Source organism: Mytilus trossulus, chromosome 3 (assembly GCF_036588685.1).
Source record: "Mytilus trossulus isolate FHL-02 chromosome 3, PNRI_Mtr1.1.1.hap1, whole genome shotgun sequence".
In the NCBI taxonomy this organism is placed as follows: domain Eukaryota; kingdom Metazoa; phylum Mollusca; class Bivalvia; order Mytilida; family Mytilidae; genus Mytilus; species Mytilus trossulus.
In genome coordinates, this window is record NC_086375.1 from 26,608,051 (window position 1) to 26,625,665 (window position 17,615).

A 17,615-nucleotide genomic window follows, 5' to 3' on the forward strand; every position below is an offset into this window, starting at 1 on the left:
GCCGTTGTAGTTAAAAATCATTAAAGTTAAAAAAATATTGTGTTTCTTGTTCTTCAGAGGACCCAGTTTCAGTTTATTATAACTTATTTCAACAAAAATAATTTCTTTCTATTGAAAATAAGTATAAAAAACAACATTGAATTAAAATATAAAGTTGTCATGTATGCTGGGAACAATACAAATGTTTCTGAAGTATGTTAAAAAAACATTCCTTTTTTTTTTTTTATCAAAGTTTATTTTTGGGGGGTCCGATTATTTAAGTCGTTAGTGAAACTTTAAAAATTCACATTCACTCTCTGAGTTATTTTCGAAATTAGAAGATTCATTGAAAAGAATCTATCTATTCGATCTTGTCTCTGTTCATTTAGGACAGCGGTACGGAGTAGGAGCTGTTGGACATATTTTAGCCTGTCTCAAATTTTGCACTTCGAAGTTCTTTGGTGTTATCTTTAAATAAGATCAGACGGAGAATGTCTGTCGCACGATATTCTGTTTTTGCGCTGCGGCAAATTAATGTTCATTCTAAAGGTACAAATAATGCCCAGACAAGCACACATGTTTTGAATTGAAACAGATTTTTCAAATGCATAATATAAATTCACAGATGAGAGATATACGTAAATTGGAGAGCAGCAACCCAACGACAAAATCTCATAAATTATTTTTAGAGGGCACTGTAGTGTAGATCACTGTATATAGCTAGTTCAAATAATTATGATGTCTTGAAATGCTATTATATTTTTTTTTCTTTGACGCATCAATGTAAGGCGTCAAAGAAAAAATTATAATAGCCTTTCAAGAAGTCATAATTATTTGGACTGTATATAGCATGCCTCAGTCTTCTTTTAGTTTCAGGTGTATATGCAATGTGTCAAGCTGTATGTTTATGTTTTATTAGTCTTAAATGCAGAGCTCTAGATAAGCTGCGTAATTGCGTGATCACGCAATACAAATAACAGAAAACCCAATGCAATTGTCCATTGCAGGGTTCAATAACCCAATTAATTCAAAGGAAAACCCAATTATATGCCAAAACCATGAGTTCTCAACCCTTTTGTTGGCTACCGTTTGCGTTATTTACCCTTATCTGTTTTCACTTGTTGCGTAAATCTATTTTTATTATATTCATAATTGGAAATGTTCTTTCGTTCTAAAAATAGTTCCCTGCATCAAGTAGCTGAAATGGGTCCCTGTTGGAATTTTCCCTTGCTCAAAAGGTACATGTGTTTTTGAAATCATTTCGATCTTCTCGGCGTTTATCCAATTAGCATGTGTCATGTTGTCATATTTTTTTCCAATTGCTCAAGATTTATCATAACATACATTGAATTAAAACGAAAGTGAATGTCAGATAAAAATATTGATTAGAAACATGTTTTCAGCTTCTTTTGAATAACAGTGAGGGAAAGATATTATGATAACAATACTCAGCCAGTGTTTTTAGGAAGCGTCCGTCGAACGCATGGGCGTGTTTGCGTACCTTAACGCGAACATTTATTGCTAATAAACAGGCGACTTCGTCAAAAACTGAATCAGTTGCCGTTAGAAAATGTGAAAGGCCAAATGATATCAAATATGAAATGAAATATTATTAGAAACCAAAAGTTCTAATACGGGATAACTTAACCCAGATTTATGTAAATTGAATAAAACAAAAACATTCAAGTATAATAAGAGTTTACTATTATTTTTTTTTCGTTTTACGGTAAATGAGTGAATACACACACAGACATTCCTCTCAGAATTTTTATATAAAGGTATATAAGAGAAAAAAAAAGTTCTGAGACGAGTGCGTTGGAATACACATGTCCGTTATTTACAGTTTTCACAAGTTGTGAGAAGATACAAAACTGGCAGAAGGTTTGAGAAGGGACACACATTAAACCTACAATTGCTCGTCAGTGAATTAAGAAATTAAAGCAGCTATAGCACATATTATTCAAAGAAAGAAACATATTTAAAATGGAAAAACATCCGGTGTTGATATTGCCTAAATATTCAATAGTGTGTTGATGAAAAAACCCAATACATTTAGGAGCTTGGTGGTGAAAAACCCAATCTGATATTAACTTGAGGGGTGAATTGGAATTGATAATGCAATTAAAAATCTGTATCACCCAATTACACAAGAAAATGGTGAGTAAAAACCCCAATTTGTGAATTCTTATCTGGAGCTCTGTAAATGAGACGGGTGCTAAGCTTCTCGATAAGGGGAACAAGTCAAATCCGCGCCTGGTCAAATAGGTATTCTGTATTATGTACAATGTAGGTGTCGCTGTTGACACTGGATTGTCTCCCTTGTAATTATTCAAATCTTGCGTGTATATAATTCACTCTGGTAAACAACTCTCTTGTACTTTATCTTTATAATTTTAAATTTACTTGTAAATCGGTATCTAGTCAAATCGGCACCCGGTTAAATCGGCATCTAGTCAAATCCGCACCTAACCTTTTTAAAGGTCTATTGGTGTATAAACTCGAACAATTCAGTCACAAACAAGTCATTCGCATACATATCGTATACTTGGTCCAGTTCATACACCAATAAATTCCTTTAAAAAGACGAACGTTTATTCCTTATAATTCTTCTAAATTGGAGATTAGAATATATTTTTTCAAACTCATTACCTCTATTACACGTAAATTGTATATTTATGTCATTGAATATGCCTGGGGCATGAATATATTTGTTGATTAACGCAAAAATATGTATTCAATGAAATTTCCTATCTGATAAAAATTAAACTGCAAAACTCTTATTATCATTCAAATAAATGTTTTCATGTATTATTTTATTTAACGATTAACCTGCAGTGAAAATAAAAAAAAATTAACGTCATTGTTATTATGGCCGCCATCTTGTTCACATTGGTTACGAAAAGAAGTTCGGTCAACGTCGTCTATCGAAAAATAACCAACGTCAAAATCAACTACCTGAAATCCTCTAGAACAATCATGTCAACATATTCCCTAATATGCAAATTAAATCCTATAAGAATGATTAAATTTTATTCATGGAAAGGATATATTTCTTGGCACTATAAAGCCATTTAAGTACCAAACCACGTCGACATTTTGATTTCATATAAACAATAATTTGATCATTATTGATATTTATTGAAAACATTTTAATGACAATGGTGCTTATATAAGAGTTCAAGAAAAAAAAGAAAAAAATCTGAAATTCACATTTTCTTGTTCAAAGTAAAATAATATAAAAACTGAATTGTGACTTTTTTATCCTGTAACTTTTTGTCCTACATTCGTCATTGACATTGTTGAGCCTGTGACTTTAGTCACTGAAAGTTCTAATGAGGGGCATACAGTGGGGTATCTGCACTGAAGTACAGTATGCGAAACAAAATTGCCATTTCATGATGAATCATGTATAGCTTTTTCATTAATAATAATCAAATATGTTTTTTGCAGGTACATCCCATTTGCTGACATCATGTAGAGTGTTACCTACAGTTAGTATATATCCAGCTAGGAACAACAGTTTTTTCAGACATGGTAAGTATATTGAAGAAATTACATAAATTTTAACATGATGGAATAAGTCAGTTGTTGGTACATTTTTTGTAGATTGGTACATTAGATAAGAAAATCACTCTAGGTCATGTAGGTAGATATATGGTATGAAAAGTTAATTTACTACTCAAAAATAATTTATATACATGTACTATCAAAACAATTGTACTTTTTAGGAACAAAACCAGATTTTATGTAGTTAAATGTAAATCAATGTATTTTCTCAATTCAACCAGAGTTATAATTTCAGTGATATTGTTGGCTTTTTTCAAAACTACCTCTACCCTTTTTTATTGGGAAAATATGCGTCGTTTTCATCAAATTGGGAAATTTAAGATAAACCATGAATTTGATTAAAACTTCCATTTACAGACACATTTTCAAGAGTCAAATCCTGCTTTAAAATATGACCTCATTTTGTCAGTGATGATACATAAAAAGACCCTCAAATGTGCTCATATATAGTCATTTTAGGCAATAAAATTGTTTAATTGAGTGTTTTTCAGTTTGTATCCATGAACAATTACTACTGAGACTGCACTGTTTGGGAAAAAAAATTGTCTTTTTGGGAATAACTTTAAGCCATTTTTTTCAAATTTGGATTCTTCTCCCATGGAAAAAGACTTTATTCTCCACTAATTTAAGGCAAACAATATCACTGAATTTTCATTATAAAAAAGAAAGGAGTATGTTCGATAAGGTCCTAAAATGGCCCCCTTTTTAGCGTAAATTTCAAATTCAGATTTATCGACCAATATCACGATAAATTATAGCTAATACATTGACTAGCTAGGATATAAACAATTTTGTTGAAAATTTTACGTTTCTGCGTTTCATTATGACGTCACAAGTTGTACTCATATTGATTTTTCACGAAAAAATCAATGAAAATGGGTAAATTTCCATAGATTATTGGACTGGAAACATAGAGCGCATACGTCGACAAGAAAGATCTTTTAAAATAATGTTTGTGAAGACATTTCACATCTCTTATTTGAATCTTAAGCTTGTCGACGCCTGCGCTCTATGTTTCCTGGTCCTTCATTTGGTTGAAATCTAGCTGATTTCGTCAAATTTCACCAAAATCCCTTATTTTGACCTTTTTTGGATGTAAAAATCAACGTGTTAGAATTAAACTTTGACAAAAACAGTTCTGTTTAACTTTCTAACATGTATTTAAGGCAACTTAAAACATTTATTGTCTTATAACTATGAACTTTATAATTGGGGCCAAATATGGCCCTTACCGAACTTACTCCTTTACATTTATCTGAGGTCTATAGATCTATATGATGATAGATCTCATTCTAAGGATGTAGAAAGACAGGATATTGTTTACTACAGTAAGTTCTTCATGATTCTCAGACTTTCTTTGCTGTACACCTATGAGGAAATAACCATACCACATAAGATCACAAAAGACATCTTATTTTTCTTATTCATGTACATTGTTTTTATTAATTGATGAACATGAAGAATTATTTATAGCTGATTGTGATAGGAATCCTTAATTTGATTGGCTGCTAATATTAGAACGATAACTATTTTAGAGGACAATGACAGACTGTGGGCCAGTGTGACTGGCGTAAGTAATACTGGAAAAAAGAAAGGAAGAGGGAAAAAACAAAGAAGTATTATCAACCTCCATAGAGGTCAAATAATAGGAGAAGGTAAATATGTATATTATATTTATTTGTCATGTTAATTGTGTAATAGTTGTGATGTTTAAATGCATAATTTATTTTCCCTTGGAATATTAGGATATTGAAAATTTCTATTATAACAATTTTAACTCTGTTAGATAATTTTGTATATTTTATGAATTCAATTTTTTTTAACTACATGCAATACTTTAACATACCTGGAGAATAATATAGATGTGCAGTGTATCTGCATTTCATCTTGTATGTAAAGATCTCTACAAATTCTGACACTTTTATTTTATTATTGAAAAAAATTAACTAAAATTAATAAACGTAATAACAGTACTGTAAATTCAGAAATTATTGCATGCATTTATTATTGTGATTTTGTCATTTTAGACTAAAAGGCAATTTTACTTTTTGTGATATTGAGATACTGTTTAATTCATATAAAAAAAATCAAAATGTGAGTTTAAATTATTGCGATTATTACCCGGCCTGTTTACTACCTGGGCTGTTTACAGTATTTTGCCAGTATTTTGATTGCTTTTGAAAATAAAAAGATTCCAAATGTTGAAAAGGGTGCATTTAGCTTATATAGCTATATGTTTTTATTAACAGGAAGAGCTGGTATGGTATGGCCAGGTCTGACATCAGAAACAAAGAGAGGAGATGAAATAGTAAAAAGAAGTCAACATGGACCTAAACAGGAATACTTTGACAACATAATCAAACAGAGAGGTGCTAAACAGACATTCCGTTCTGTCAAACTACTGCCTCTACAGCGAGGATGGACGGGAACAACAAGGGCAGGAACTAGGTCATACCCACCTGATCCTGTTGGTGATTGTAAGTTATTAACTCAGAATTAAGCATTCTGGTAATTGTTAGTTAAAGAATGTTCTTAGGCACAAGCTTCTTGTGATTTAACATGTTTAAAGTTCCGCAGATACAAAAATCTTGTGATTGTAATTTACTTCCAAACAAGTTTCATCATCTCATTACAATATACCAACTAACAGCCACATTAATACATGAGAACATTAATCTAATGATAACACGGTTTATAGGATAATGATATATAACATTTTCAAAGTAAAATGTATATCCAGTTGCAGGTAAATGGTTTTTTTTTAAATTCTAAAATTGAAACATTTAAGTACAATTTCATCAATCATTTTTTGAATTCTTTCAGATGATTTTGAGGGATTTGAAACCAGAATTTTACAGGTACAGTTTATAATACAACAATTTTTACATTGATATATAGTAAGATGTGGTGTGAGTGCAAGTGAGACAACTCTCCTTCCAATTAACAATTTGTGAAAGTAAACCATTATAGGTCAAAATAGCCTTCAACACAGAGCCTTGGCTCACACAGAATGTTTTTATGCCCCACCTACGATAGTAGAGGGGCATTATGTTTTCTGGTCTGTGCCTCCGTTTGTTCATTCGTCCGTGCGTCCGTCTGTACGTCCGTTCGTCCCGCTTCAGGTTAAAGTTTTTGGTCAAGGTAGTTTTTGATGAAGTTGAAGTCCAATCAATTTGAAACTTAGTACACATGTTCCCCATGATATGATCTTTTAAATTTTAATGCCAAATTATAGTTTTGACCCCAATTTCATGGTCCGCTGAACAATAGAAAACGATAGTGCGAAGTTCAGGTTAAAGTTTTTGGTCAAGGTAGTTTTTGATGAAGTTAAAGTTACATCAACTTGAAACTTAGTACACATGTTCCCTTTGACATGATTTTTCTAATTTTAATTCCAAATTAAAGTTCTGACCCCAATTTTCACGGTCCACCAAACACAGAAAATGATAGTGCAAGTGCGGCATCTGTGTACTATGGACACATTCTTGTTTATATTTATAAACATATAAATGTACAGTTTAATTCAATGGGATGTACTTCACTAGGGATTGACAATAGTATATATTTTCAAAACAACCGATCTTCCATTTAAAACCATATTAAGGAATAAAACATTTTTAAGAGTCTTCTGGTGTGTATTATAGACCAATTCACTCACAAACTTAACATGAAAGTCTGAAGTAAACTCTATACATACAGAATTAGTTCTGACCAATCTTTAGACTAGTTTATAATATTATGCAGTTGTATGATAAAATGTTATTTTTTATTATTTTTTTTTTGGGGGGGGAGTGCTTGGAGTACCTAATATCATCAAAAAAACATTCTTAGACTCTTATAACAATATTTTAATGTTCTCCTGGGTGCATTCATATTAACAAATGTTTTCTTTGACTTAGCAAAATTAATTGAAATACTTTAACTTCGTTAATTTCAGTTAAAAAAAGTAACTAATACAAGTGGAACTGTCAAAGCTGTGTTTAGGTTTTCTGCCATGGTTGTTGTGGGCAACAAAAATGGTATTGGAGGTAAGTAAATGTAGGTTAGATTGTATAAAAGTAGGAAGATGTGGTATGGTTGTCTCCAGCAGAAACCAGACGACAGAAGTTAACAACTATATATCATGGTATAGCCATTAAGAATGAGCAAACCCCATACCCACAAAAACCACTATCAAATGTCCAGAGTATGTCTGATTTTATTTAATTGTTTGCTGCAGTTTTCTCTAAAGTCAATGGATAAGATTTTCATAAGTGCATTTTCTGCATTTATGTCTTCTCCGAGGTAGCAAGCAAACGCAACAGCACAGCACTGACAAAAATATTTGATAATCACATCAAATAACACTTTTTCAAATGTAATACTAATACCATTATTTGTTTTCACTATTTATTTTGATTTTATCTTTTATTAGTCTATTTGTTTTACAATCAAATTACTAGTAATTTCTAGTAATGTCTAATTTATTTGACTAGTATTTACTACAGCTACTCAATGTGTTATCCTGTTATCACTTTGTTGTCACTTTAATTCCCTCCATTTTTAAATGTAGGTTTATCAAAATTTGTATTATTCAGAACAGTCATTGTTTTGAAGAAGTTACCATTATCTATAAATTTTCAGGGTATGCTGTAGCAAAAGCTAAAAAATGGGATGCTGCAGTAAGAAAGGTATGTAGAGTAGTGTTCTATATAAAATCAGAAGATGTGGTATGATTGCCAATGAGACAACTATCCACCAAAGTTCAAATGAAGTGGATGATAGCTATTTTAGGTCACGGTTAAGTGTTATTATTATCAGTCTGCACCAATAACCATTTGTTGGATGCCCCAGACTAGAAAATATTGATTCTAACTGGAGAAAATTTTCAATTTATATATATACAAATAGGGACAAGTTTTAGTATTTAGTTTTCGGACAAGTAGATAAAAAAGTTTTGGTCCAGACTTTTATTACAGGTTATAAATGGTTTATCAAACAAGATGGTGATTCTCAGCTTCATTTTTTTTTATTTTATAAATAAAAAAGCAAAAAAAGTTACTCTTGGCTTCTTTATCTATTTTCTGCAGAAACCATTACAAGGTCAATGCCTTTTTGGTCAAAGTACAAGTTTAACTCTATATAGTTATTTGTAACAGACTTGAATAAACTTGACATTTACTCATTATAACTGCGCTTTAAAACAGTTGGGGTATACTGTTTTATTTCTGTCTGTCTGTCTGTTTGTTGCATCTTTCATAGAACTACATCATGAGGATTTCTGAAATTGGTGATAGGGTTTATATAAGTTACCTATACCCTGTGATGTGTTTTAATATTCATCAAACAACTTCCTGGGCGGGCGTAAGGTATCATCAGTGAGCAGTAGCTTGTAGTTTCACTTGTTAATATTATTTTTTAGGCAACTAATCAAGCAGCTCAAAGATTACAGTATCTCCATAGATATGAAGGTCATACATGTAAGTCAAGGTCATAAACTTCTAGAAACCAAGAAAATTTAAAGTAATGATTACTCTAGCATACCAAAGTATAAAGGAACAGCTAAGGATTGATAAGCCAACAATATTCATAAGGACACAAAAATAAACTATGAACAAAAGGATCTGTAGGGTATATATATTAGGAGACTACATCTCATTCACACAAAAAAGACACCAAACAATCTAAGTGTTTATAAAAATGTGTCACGCTTCAATTTGACAAAAAAAACCTACCAAAAACGATGCATAATTTTAAGACTATCATAATTTTAAATACATTAACTATAAAAAAGAAAAAATTTAGCAGTAAGAACTGTTTCTAATACAGAATCTAAGTTTTGTACTTCTGGTTATTTATTTATGGACTGGAACAATTCTGCATATTGATTAGACAAGTATAGTTACTTATACTTTCAGAAATTGACAAATAAGAGAATAACAAATTGTCTTTATTTTTTTAGAAATTTAGCTTTTATTTTAATAAATATTCAAGTCCTTTCTCACATCTTATTTCAAAGGTTTATATAATGTATGAATCATGAAAATACATTTGACGTGTTTGCATGAATTTGTTTTTTTTCTATTGATGCTCACTCATCATGAACATCAAGAATGAACATGTTCCAGCAAATATCATGTAATTCTTAACAATTTTCTTCTGTTTTAGTGAATCACAACTTTTTCTCCCAACAGACAGCAACAAAAGTTTATGCATTTAGGAAAGAAGAAGGTATGCTTAATATAAATAACTGCTCATTACTATTGTTGTCTCAATTTCTTATATAATTTACATGAGCAGACCTCGAAGAATATTTTTGTAAAACCAAATACAATAACAGTATTTGAGCATACGTTGTATGTACCAGTAGCATAGTTTTGGCAAGCAGTTACCATGGCTTCTAGAAGAACTTTTTATTTAATTTGATATAGGAAGATGTGGTGTGAGTGCCAATGAGACAACTCTCCATCCAAATAACAATTTAAAAAGTAAACCATTATAGGTTAAAGTACGGCCTTCAACAGGGAGCCTTGGCTCACACTGAACAACAAGCTATAAAGGGCCCCAAAATTACTAGTGTAAAACCATTCAAACGGGAAAACCAACGGTCTAATCTATATAAACAAAACGAGAAACACGTATATATTACATAAACAAACGACAACTACTGTACTTCAGATTCCTGACTTAGGACAGGTGCAAACATTTGCAGCGGGATTAAACGTTTTAATGGATCCAAACCTTCTCCCTTTTTCTGAAACAATAGCATAACATCACAACATAGAAAAACATACGATAAAATATCAATTGGCAGACTTAACTCAATCAAAAAACGTATGATTACACAATGAACGAATAAATTTGATCTGCGATATCTGAATACAAATGCACAGTTAATTAAATATTAGAGACAAACATTCATGACCAAACAGCTAACAAACAAATTCAAACACAGGACATCACTGAAAAATATTTTTTAACATAAACAAATTAAGCTTTTTGATACATTTCCATTAAGGAGTGTAGGAGTGAAGTGGATAATACTATAGTACCACAAGCATCTTTAAAATTTCCTTGAAAAATAATTGATAAATTTACCCTGTATTGACATTTATTAGTGAATTATATGGCCTAGTGTTGACCTGATTTTGTTATAAAGTTATCCTAAGCCCACTCACATATTTGATTCCAGGTTATGGTTTAGTGTGTCATCGTTGTTTAAAGACAATCTGTGATACAATAGGAGTTCATAATATGTATGCTAAAGTTGAAGGGTCAACAAAAAATATTCAGAATTTGACAAAAGCATTCTTCAATGGACTTAGAGAACAGGTATGTTTATATATGTATACATGTAGTGGTTTCCTTGGTTACAATGTTTTTGTAGAATTTGTTGAACAGTATTGCACATAAACTGCACCGATTTACTTGAAAAGCAGGAAATTTACTGCAGTGAAGGTGTATTATAAATAAGGAGGCTCGAGGGTTTAAAAATTTCAGAAAAAAATTAAACATTTGTTTTTCAATACAAATTTTATTTGTTACCTTTTGCAGTTGTGTTACTTTATCATATGGTACAAAATTCATTCAAAACAATCAATTCGTGTTGGCCCCAGATGACTTTTAAAATGTATACATCATTGAAAAAGTTCCAAATTATCTCCCTTTGGTGAAAAAAATGCCATTTTGTGGCTTTAAAATTGAAATATCTTTTTCAACTCATCGGTGACCTATATTTTTTAATATAATTTCCGTATAAGCTGTACTTAAACTAAATTATTGTAAAATTTGAGAGATTTCTGTAATAAATTTCTTTTTTTTATTTCGATATTAACTTTATTTCTCCTATTAGTTCATCAGAAAAAAAACATTTTTACAAAAATGTATGCTTCTTTCGAAGGCAGATTGTGAGCGCAAATGAACGGTGACCCCACTTTTTTATTTTATTTTTCTATTAACTTAAAGATAAAGTTCATTTATAGAAAAATATAGAGAAATCCTATATAAATGATTTAGACCCGCGAACCCCCTTAAGGTGAAAATTGTAACAAAATATTTACTTTGACACTTTGACGAAAAATATGAAAATTTCAAAAAAAGTTGAACCAGACATATTATCAGAAAAAAATCATTGGATATATAGCAGTTTGACAAACACTAATTTGAATCATCAAGAAGCCTAATATTGTCTTAACCATAGAAATTTGTTCCCACCACATTGGGAATTATCGTAATCACAGTTACGATTATCAAGTTGACACCAGTGATTAATTACATAATTTCTTACATAGAAATGATAGATTTAATATGTCTTTACAGGAAACCCATCAAGAACTAGCTGATCGGTTAAAGCTTCACGTTGTGGAAATAAGAAAAGAACATGATTATCTTCCTGTTGTTGTAGCCTCCCCTAGTGATGGTGAAGTTACAAAAGAACCACCGCCAAAGGAAGAGCTTAATTTTGAAACATTGTACTTTGATGGCAAAATGTCATTGCAAAAAGGCAAAAAGAGACCATTTTATGCCGAAAATGAAGGTCATAAGCGTGCTGAAAGACACAGAAGAATGTTAAGAATTCAGCGGAAGGCACGTCACGAAAGAATGATATATGAACTTGAACCACCAATAATGCCCAAAGAAAGTGAAGATAGTTGAATGCGTTGTTTAAAAAGTAAATAAAAATGTTTTAATTCCATATGTATTATAACTGTTGTTGGTTATTTTGTGTTAAATGTTCGCCAGTATTCTTGAACTTAGATATTTTAAACTGAAAATACCGTATAGCGGGTTATTTTCGCAGGTGTAAAATTTCGCGATTTTCATTGAATAAGGTATACGAAAAATTTTGGCGGTTATTATTTTGGCGGATTCAACACTTTTAACATTACCTTTGCATGTACACTTTTAAATTGGCGGAATTTATTTTGGCGATTTTGTTCTATCCGCGAAAATAAGCGAAAATTTACACCCCGCGAAAATAACCTGCTATACGGTAATTGTTACGGTTTGCTTGAATTGGCTTGTCCTGAATATGCATGACATATTGCCACATCACAAATAACAAGTCTAAAACTTGAACTAGACAACCTATTAATATTCTATAACCAACTGGTAATGGATAAAATAATTTTTTAACGATTGCCTTTTTCCCTGTTTGCCATATCAAAAAAAGTTTAATCCTTGGTTGCCATCTTGGTTGCTAGAGTAGCCCAGAAAATAGCTATTTAGACTTGAAAATTGAAAGGGAGTTGATCTATCTGGCCACATATTATTTAACTTGTCCAATTGAAGGTAAATCTATTGTTTATTATTAACAAATTAAAGTACAAAGCATTCTGACATTAAAAACCATATTTTAAGGCAAATGTTTAAACTGGAAAATTCATTTTGTATTTATTGTTAAAAAAATTGTGAAATGTTCCAAATTCATCTAAAGTAACTCTTAGTTATTGAAAATTGCATGTCTGTTTTCTGTCAGACTGAGAGTACATGAACAAATTATAATATGTAAAGCTTTACAGCTTTTACATTAATGCTAGCAAGCAGGCCTGGGGTAATGGTAATTTGTAATTGTAATGCATTGTAATATTACATTTATGGATGTAATGCAAAGTAATTTGTAATGCACATTTTCTGCATTACAATTACATGTAATGTAATGATTACTTTAGTTAAAAATTGATGTAATGCCTCCATTACAGTACATTACTTTTCATTACAAATTGGTAAAATAGATAAAATTGAAGAATATTGTATAGTAAAAATAAAATATTAACAAAAACAAAAGAAAGTATGGAATAAAATTTTTGTCACAGTTAATTACTGTATTAAATAAATTACATCAATCTTTAAAACACACATTAAGGTACAAAATATAAAATGGTAAAAAATATCAAGTCTTTGATCTTGGTTTCTGATATTTGTAATATGATATGGGAATATTTTGGTGTTTGGTGGTCTATGAAAAATCTTATAAAAAAATTATCAAACAAAACTATATAGATCAATGAAAAAAATATGAAGATGAAAATTTCATAATTCTATACACACCTTACATGTATTTCAATGAAATATTGAATATATATCCAACAACATTTTTAAATCAAACTGTGGTTTGGATTCTGTCTGTGTTGTTATTTCACCTAATTTATCATCACAATGTTTTTATTGCAATCAAATCTTCTCAACTTATGTTTGTCCTCACAGAACCCTTAGGCATTTCACAAGACAATCCTTTAATGACACATTTATTATATCCCTTTGAAATCCTTAATGATGTCTTAATGATTAAGTGATTAATGTAAGAAACAAAATTATATGATAGTTTATTTATTTTTTACCACCACCTAAGAAACTTGAAAGTGACTTTTTCAGTTTCATGCCTCCTACTACTCCATCAAAGAGTGTAGACACAGGTCTTGTGCAGTACATGATGTTGACATCTACTTGTCTGAGCCATGTGAAGAAATTTCAATCAATGCACTGGAATAATGGAAGTCAAATTCAGTGTGCCTTTCTTCTTTGGCTTATACAGCTATCAAGTATTTAGCCATTTCCCACACATAAGCTCCTGTAGAAAGGCTTTTAAGTATTGCCAGAAAGGTGTACAGAACTGATCGCTGTTCTCTTAATGGCATCACATTTAAACCACTTATGATGATAAAGTGCAATGGACATATTAATTAACCAGTATTTGAAGTCTATTTACCTAACACTGTATACATATTTACATCATGTACATATACCTCTGTTTTGAAATGCTTTTTGTTTTTATATTGAAAAAGTAATGTGTAATGTAATACATTACACAGGCAAAGTAATTGTAATGTAATGCATTACATGTGAGAAAAAATGTAATTGTAATTGTAATTGTAATGGAAGAATCACAAAGTAATTGTAATGTAATGCATTACATTGCAATGTAATGGCCCCAGGCCTGCTAGCAAGACAAATCTTTGTTTGGCTTGCTTGCTTTGCTTGTATCAATGTTTGCTCAAGCATGGCAATTAAGATAGGTGGGGCTTCAGCTTGTATACATCATACTTAAATTTTATTGGTATTTCAAAGTTTGACCCATATATTTCATCTTTTAGTACTGTGATTTTTTATGTTATAAAGTCAACCTGTAGCTTTGCTATATAAAAATGATAGAATCTGAAGCGAGATGATGTATAAAATATTCTTCCTTTGTACGTTTTCAAACAAAATATTCATCTCAAACACACCCTTACATAAGAAGGTGCATTCGATTTTCTAATAAAAGGGATAACATATGGAGAACATACATGACATATTAATCTAAAAGTTCAGTTATTTCCACGAAAAATAAATGAATCCACAGTATTCAAACTCCAATTGTATGAATGCGATGATATTTTCAATTCTCAAGGCTAAATAACTATTTTAAGTCTATAATTCTTTTCAAGATGGCAACACAAAATGTAATTTGAATGGTATTGGTGACACAATGGTCTGTTGAAATCATTTGACTGGGTTTCTTTGAGAGGTATTGTTATCACTTTCTCCTTAGTAAATTAGTTATAGCCTTAAACAGTCATTTTGATTTTAGCATCATCTTGAAAGTCTGAACAATGAATTATTCAGTTGTGTTCAGTCTTTCAGTCCGATTTCAAACTTCTTCATGATGGTAAATTCAGTACTGTTTAGGTTACAGACCACCAATTACTTCCTCCAATTTAGAAAGTATGTAAAAGTAGCCCTACTCTGAAAAAAAAATGCTTTTGATGTCTTTGTTTACTTTAACTAACCTACACATTTGCAGAAATGAAACTTTTGGTGAAAGAGAAATATATCAAGACCATTTTGAGTCGAAATTAACCTGACTGAGTTTGCATTAAAAATTGAGCATTAATGCGCTCCATGGTATACTTATTTAAGATTTCCAGAAAACTAGAGGCTCTAAAGAGCCTGTGTCGCTCACCTTGGTCTATGTCATGTATGAAGATATTAAACAAAGGAAGCAGATGGATTCATGACAAAATTGTGTTTTGGTGATAGTGATGTGTTTTTACATTTTACTAAACATTCTTGCTGCATACAATTATCTCTATCTATAATTATGAACTTGGCCCAGTAGTTTCAGTGGAAAATGTTGGTAAAAAATGTTATGCAAATTGGTAAAAAATGACTTTAAAGGGCAATAACTCCTAAAGTGGTCAATTGACCATTTCGGTCATTTTGACTTATTTGTAAATTTTACTTTGCTGAACATTTTTGCTGTTTACAGTTTATCTCTATCTATAATAATATTAAAGATAATAACCAAAAACAGCAAAATTTCCTTAAAATTACCAATTCAGAGGCAGCAACCCAACTAAAGGCTGTCTGATTCATCTGAAAATTACAGGGCAGATAGATCTTGACCCTGATAAACAATTTTACCCCTGAAAGATTTGCTCTAAATGCTTTGGTTTTTGAGTTATGAGCCAAAAACTGCATTTTACCCCCTATGTTCTATTTTTAGCCGTGGCAGCCATCTTGATTTGAAAGCGGGGTCACCAGACACATTTTTTAAACTAAATACCCCAAAGATGATTGTGGCCAAGTTTGGATTAATTTGGCCCAGTAGTTTCAGAGGAGAAGATTTTTGTAAAAGACTACTAAGATTTACGAAAAATGGTTCAAAATTGACTATAAAGAGCAATAACTCCTAAAGGTGTCAACTGACCATTTCGGTCATTCTGACTCATTTGTAGATCTTACTTTGCTGAACATTATTGCTGTTTACAGTTTATCTCTATCTATAATAATCAAGATAATAACCAAACACACCAAAATTTCCCTAAAATTACCAATTCAGGGGCAGCAACCCAACAACCAGTTGTCCGATTCATCTGAAAATTTGAGGGCAGATAGATATTGACCTGAATAACAATTTTACCTATGTAAGATTTGCTCTAAATACTTTGGTTTTTGAGTTTTAAGCCAAATACTGCATTTTCCCCAATGTTCTATTTTTAGCCCTAGCAGCCATCTTGATTTGATGACCGGGTCACCGGACACATTTTTTTAACTAAATACCCCAAAGATGATTGTGGCCAAGTTTGGATTAATTTGGCCCAGTAGTTTCAGAGGAGAAGATTATTGTAAAAGACTACTAAGATTTACGAAAAATGGTTTAAAAATGTCTATAAAGGGCAATAACTCCTAAAGGGGTCAACTGACCATTTCGGTCATGTTGACTTATTTGTAGATCTTACTTTGCTGAACATTATTGCTGTTTACAGTTTATCTCTATCTCTAATAATATTCAAGATAATAACCAAAATCAGCAAAATTTCCTTAAAATTACCAATCCAGGGGCAGCAACCCAACAACCAATGTCCGATTCATCTGAAAATTTCAGGGTAGATAGAACTTGACCCTGATAAACATTCTAACCCCATGTCAGATTTGCTCTAAATGCTTTGGTTTTTGAGTTATAAGCCAAAAACTGCATTTTACCCCTATGTTCTATTTTTAGCCATGGCGGCCATTTTGGTTGATTGGCCGGGTCACCGGACACATTTTTTAAACTAGATACCCCAATGATAATTGTGGCCAAGTTTAGTAAAATTTGGCCTAGTAGTTTGAGAGGAGAAGATTTTTGTAAAAGTTAACGACGACGGACGACGCCGGACGCCAAGTGATGAGAAATGCTCACTTGGCCCTTCGGGCCAGGTGGGCTAAAAACAGGTGTTATATTTTTTGCAAAAGGTGGTAGAACAGTTAGGGATTTGTAATTGGTGGTCTGACACCATTTGAAAAATCACTTGCAATCATTTTTCACAAATTGGGGTATCCAACAAAGACATTGATTTTGCCGTATCTATTCAAATAAGGGTGATTAAGGATATGAATTTATTTGCCTTACTCTCATTTTTTCTGCCAAACCTACGATAGTAGAGAGGCATTATGTTTTCTGGTCTCTTTTTTTTCCGTCCATCTGTCCAGCTTCAGATTTTAGTTTTTGGTGAAAGTAGCTTCTCGTGAAGTTGAAGTCCAATCCATTTGAGACTTAGTACACCTTTTTTTCTATTATTTGATCTTCCTAATTTAATTGCCAAATTAAATTTCTGACCCTAATTTCA

General features: G+C 31.4%; 1 protein-coding gene across 1 annotated transcript; it reads left to right on the forward strand.

Moving 5' to 3' along the window:
• Positions 1–420: 420 nt before the first annotated feature.
• Positions 421–12,220, forward strand: LOC134711070 (small ribosomal subunit protein uS5m-like). Its single transcript, XM_063571499.1, has 11 exons — positions 421–528; positions 3,430–3,513; positions 5,082–5,201; positions 5,796–6,023; positions 6,370–6,404; positions 7,484–7,574; positions 8,170–8,216; positions 8,948–9,005; positions 9,694–9,756; positions 10,718–10,857; positions 11,845–12,220. Exons 1-11 carry the CDS (start codon positions 471–473, stop codon positions 12,178–12,180), a joined length of 1,260 nt encoding a protein of 419 aa, XP_063427569.1. The 5' UTR covers positions 421–470; the 3' UTR covers positions 12,181–12,220.
• The last annotated feature ends 5,395 nt before the right edge of the window (positions 12,221–17,615 follow it).